Source organism: Pterocles gutturalis, unplaced genomic scaffold (genome assembly GCF_000699245.1).
Source record: "Pterocles gutturalis isolate BGI_N339 unplaced genomic scaffold, ASM69924v1 scaffold6113, whole genome shotgun sequence".
In the NCBI taxonomy this organism is placed as follows: Eukaryota; Metazoa; Chordata; class Aves; order Pterocliformes; family Pteroclidae; genus Pterocles; species Pterocles gutturalis.
This window is the reverse complement of record NW_010117848.1, coordinates 13076-17571: the sequence shown is the minus strand read 5'-3', so window position 1 is coordinate 17571 and position 4496 is coordinate 13076. Positions and strand designations below refer to the sequence as shown.

The following is a 4496-nucleotide window of genomic DNA, read 5'->3' as shown; positions in this document are numbered from 1 at the left end:
AGCACCAGCTGCAGTCCTCAGCCTCCAGGGGCAACGGTCATGCTTTCCGCAGGAATTAATTCAAAGGGGTTTTAAGTGTGCTGGTTTTGAAGTCTAGGCTTGAAAGACACCCATACACCAAATTGCATCCTCTCTTTGGAAGCCAAAGCCACAATGAGGGCTTGTTCTGTGGCCACGCAATCATCCGATGAATATTCATGCAACTCCCCTAAATTGCTTTTATCCTCTATTTCTTATACAGGAGGGTAAGGGGAGGAGGTACAAAGGAACCAGCATCCTTCCACCAGCACCTTCCCTGCCTCCCTACCCCAAACAGGAGGGCACAGCCACTGCCTAAAGCCATCCTGTGACTCCAAGCCTTCACTTCCCTGTCCAAGCAGTTCCCAACGCACCCAGGAAAGGCTCCCACCCCGCAGGCAGGCTCCAAGCCCCACCACAACCCTGGAGTGGCCAGAGCACGTGGTCCAGCACAGCAGGATTTCATCCCTGCACCATCCCTCCAGCTGCGGCATCAAGGCAGACTGTGCTTCAGGAGCTCGGGGCGGAGGAGATGGGGCTGAGCCCAGCTCTGATAATGCAGCGTTTCTGGCCCATCATTAGCAACAGTCCAGAAAGCAGCAGCACCCTGCTCTCAGCCAGCTCCATCGCCCTCGAGTCAGCACTATGCTCCTCTCAGACCCAAACCAAAACTAGCTGGGACACAGGGCCAGGTCCCTGACGCTCCACTCTGGCGCATCAGCAGTGTCCAGCCATGGAGTAAAGCTCTTTTTCAGCAGATGACGCCTGGGACCTCAGTCAAGCATCTCAGCTGTGCTGACAACAGCAAGGATTTAGCCTTCAGATATCAAGGCCAGCCAAAATCTGATACTCCTGCACCTGATTTGCTCCACAGCTTTCCCAAAGCTCCTCCAGGCTCGAGCCCAGCAGCCTGCTCCCCCAGAGCCTTGCTGCAGGCACCAAACACCATCAAGGGACAGGGACCATTTGGGACTGATCCAGCCAGACCTGCCCTGTGGCCACAGGCACATCGGGGCCTTGGTTACAGACCGTGTGCCTTCTTAGTTGTCTTCAGCTGTGCTACACGCTGCAAAAAAATGTGTGCATGTACAGGAACCCCCATTCCCCTGCGGTCTGTGCCCCTGTGCAGCCGTGGCTCCATCAGGCAGCACAAGGAGCCTGGCTGCACGCTGCCTGCAGAAAACTGCCCCGGCACCAGAGCAGGTGCTTGGAGTGTTTCATGCAAAGCTTGATAGGACTTGATGGTCCCCAAAAGTGCAAACTGCTTTCTACTCACAGGTCACGCCGACCAGGGCCACCCTGAGCAGCAGGTTCACCAGGCAGCCCCAGCGCTCCGACACGCGGGCAACGAGGGGAGGGATGATGATCTCGGCAGGCACGTAGAACTGCACGGCATACGTGAAGAAAATCCCGAAGGAGAAGAGCAGTTTGACAGCTTGGTACAGCCTGCAAATGAGAAGGAAGAGACCCAGTGAGACACACTCTTGGTCCAGCCCCTGCCACATCAATGGCAGAAAGTAGAAGGGGTGACCTGCATGAGCTCTCAGCAAGTTCACAGCAAGACCAAATTGGAGAGAACGGCTCCCACACCTTGGAGCAGGACCTAAACAACATGGTGGCATGGGCAGAGCTCAAATGCAAACACAAAACCCTGCAGGTGGGCAGGGCTGGGGCCCGGCTTCCCATCTGTCCAGGAGAACAGGACCTTGGTGGACAGCAAACTGAACAGGAGCCAGCAGCAGGACCTTGCAGTGATTAAGGTCAATCACAACCTGCAAAAGCACAGCCAGCAGGTTAAGGGGAGGGATTACTCTCTTGGAAGCTGCATCCTGAGTACTGTGTCTAGTCTCGAAACTCTCAGGACAGACACTGACCTACCAGAGCAATCTGAGTGGAGGATGCTCAGACAGCTGGGGCTGGAGCACATGATGCAGAAGGAGAGGCTGCCAGACCTGGGCTCGTTCAGCATGACAAGAAGGTTAAGCGGGATGTTATTACTGTCTTCAGCCACCTGATAGCAGGGCATGGAGAAGACAGAGCCAGGCTCTTCTCGGAGTTGCACAGCAGAAGAACCAGGGGCAACAGGACCCAGCTGCATCCCAACAGGGTAGCTGGGACCAGAACAAGGGCCCGGAGAGGTGGGGAACCTCCCTCCTTACTGAGATTCAAAATTTAAGTTGGCCCTGCTTTGAGCAGGTGAGTGGACTCAATGACTCCAACCCAAATTATCAACCCAAATTATCCTGTGATTCCACAGGGAAACTAAAGACAAAGCTGTCACCAAGGCCAGAGTGTGCAGACTCAGCCAGCCATGACTTGTGTGCATGGTACCCCCTGGCCCGCAGATCTTATCGTCGTATTTCCAGTGAAGTGATGCTGTAAAGCCATAAAGTGCTCTGAGGCAATCCACAACTAAGAGATGTTATTAAAAAAGATACAGAAGAAGGTTGGGTACCAATCCTGTACAGGTCAGGAACCAGGACAAGAAGCTCAAAGGGCATTTTAAATACGAACAAGAGGAAGAGCTCAAGCGCTACCCCTGAGCCATAGAAAACAGGGGTTCATGCAGGGTCCTGGAGAGGCACTGTTCTGCCAACCCAGCAACCAGAGAGCCACACCAGGCCACCCAAGAACTGGCGTACCCTGCTTTGACTGTAAGCTCTGTCATTATCAACCTCCAGCTGGCCATACGCAACCAAACACCTTCCCCCTTGCTACAGCATTTCTTCACTTTTCAGATGGGGGGTGAAGCAACCCTTCCAAGGGGGCGAGGAGGATTTCTGCATAGCAGTGCAGTATTTCAGAGGTGGTGGTTAGACCTGGGCACTGGGAACTGACACAGTCCTCATTTGAGGAAGCTGTGGTTATAGAGAAATGAGGCTGGAAAAGTCCTGAGTCATCTTGTAATTCAACGATTCCCGACACATTCATCAAATCTGTTCTAGAGACCTCTGGGCAACAGCTACATCCAAGGAAAGGATGCAGCACCTCCGCCACATGCCTCACTCTGTCTCCCACGCTGCAGGCAAACCCCACCACACCTCACCCACAGCCCTTATGTCCAGCTTCTGCATCCCAACAGCTGTTCCTGCTGGGGAGAAAACCCGCAGGCAAAGCAGGAAAACAAGTTCTGCTTTTTTAAAATCGTTGCTTTCTCCAGAGCCCCAGCTGCGCAATGCTACAAGGTCAGCATGTGGAAGCCCTCCAGCCACCCAAAAATACGAATCCTGCCCAAACCTGCTTTGTCAGTGGGGAAGAGGCAACAAGCCATGTTGCATGGTGTCAGGCAGCTGTGAACAGCAGAGAGGATGGGCTGGGGAGGGGGACATGCTCCAAATTTCTTGTCCCAAAGGCAAGACAAAGTGCTTGCACTGCTCCTCTGGGATCAATAACGGAGCCACAGCACTGAGCAACCCCTCACCCCAGGACAGCCCTGCCGCAGCCCAGGCAAGAGGAGAAATAACCCCTCCGGGTGAGCAGGGTCAGGCCACCTGTATTTCTGAAGGGCTCCAGGCAGCGACTGGAGCATCTCAAGAGGCCTCGCCGGATGCCAGAGGAGGACAGACAGGTTTGGGGAGCTGCAGAGCCCGGCCCCCATGGGAAGGATGGGGTATCCTCACAGCACCGGCGCTCACAGGCAAAGCGTTGTCTCGAGCTGAGCCACATCCAGGCACAACAGAGCCCAAGAGTGGGAGTTTGAGCTCCGGGGCTGCAAACAAGGAATGCAGCCCACATGCGGAGACGTCACATCTCACCCCCTCTGGGAGCTCCCAGCTCTGGGTTTAGTTCTCCATGTGCTCCATTTGGGGAAGAGCAGTGGGTTTTGCACTGTTCAATGACCTGGTATGGCCGCATGGGAGTTGTGTTCAACATCTGCCAGCCAGAGACCTGCTTGGCCCCCAAAAAGACACCGCAAGGCTCCAAGAAAAAGGCAGGAGCTGTATCTACCCAGCAGGAACCACCACGGATTCTGCAGAATCAGCCTGAGCTGCAGAGCCAGGACTGAGCTCAGACACAGCAGCAACGAGCCCCATCACCCCACACATCTGACAACCCTTCACAAGCTCCTTCGGACAGTTTGGCTACACCACGGTTGACCCTTACCCAACCCCACCCAGATCAGTTCTCCCAAGAAGTGACATCCCCCACTGCCTCCATCCCTGGCCAGGACTCACCTCCCTCACCCCCCAGCCCCTCTGCTCCCCATGCGGACTCACCAGCAGTTGGGCAGGTTGAGCGTGATGCTGGCCTGGATGCCCGCCCCGAATCGCAGGTACCCCAGGACGCTCAGGCTGATGTACAAGATGGTGACAAGGGTCATCCCCACGTAGAGGATGACCGGGAACTGCCGGGGGTTCTTCATCTTGTTTTCCAGAGGCAGCACCTGGGAGAGGAGGAGGAGGATGACGATGGAGCAGCAGGTTGCCCTGTTCCTCTACACCCCTCAGCCCCAGGAAGCCGGAGAGGAAGCCCCCTCG

The 4496-nt window shown here is 55.4% G+C and overlaps 1 protein-coding gene across 1 annotated transcript in view; it reads right to left on the bottom strand.

The window, feature by feature from the left end:
* Positions 1–1294: 1294 nt before the first annotated feature.
* The window catches only part of LOC104463575 (proton-coupled amino acid transporter 1-like), a gene marked incomplete at its 3' end in the record, with an annotated part of 10343 nt that continues 7141 nt past the window's right edge, over positions 1295–4496 (bottom strand). Inside the window, exons 7-8 of the mRNA XM_010075958.1 lie at positions 4236–4402; positions 1295–1464 (exon numbers count right to left, since the gene is read on the bottom strand). Coding sequence (XP_010074260.1) covers positions 1295–1464; positions 4236–4402 — 337 coding nt within the window. The remainder of the gene's footprint in view (positions 1465–4235; positions 4403–4496) is intronic.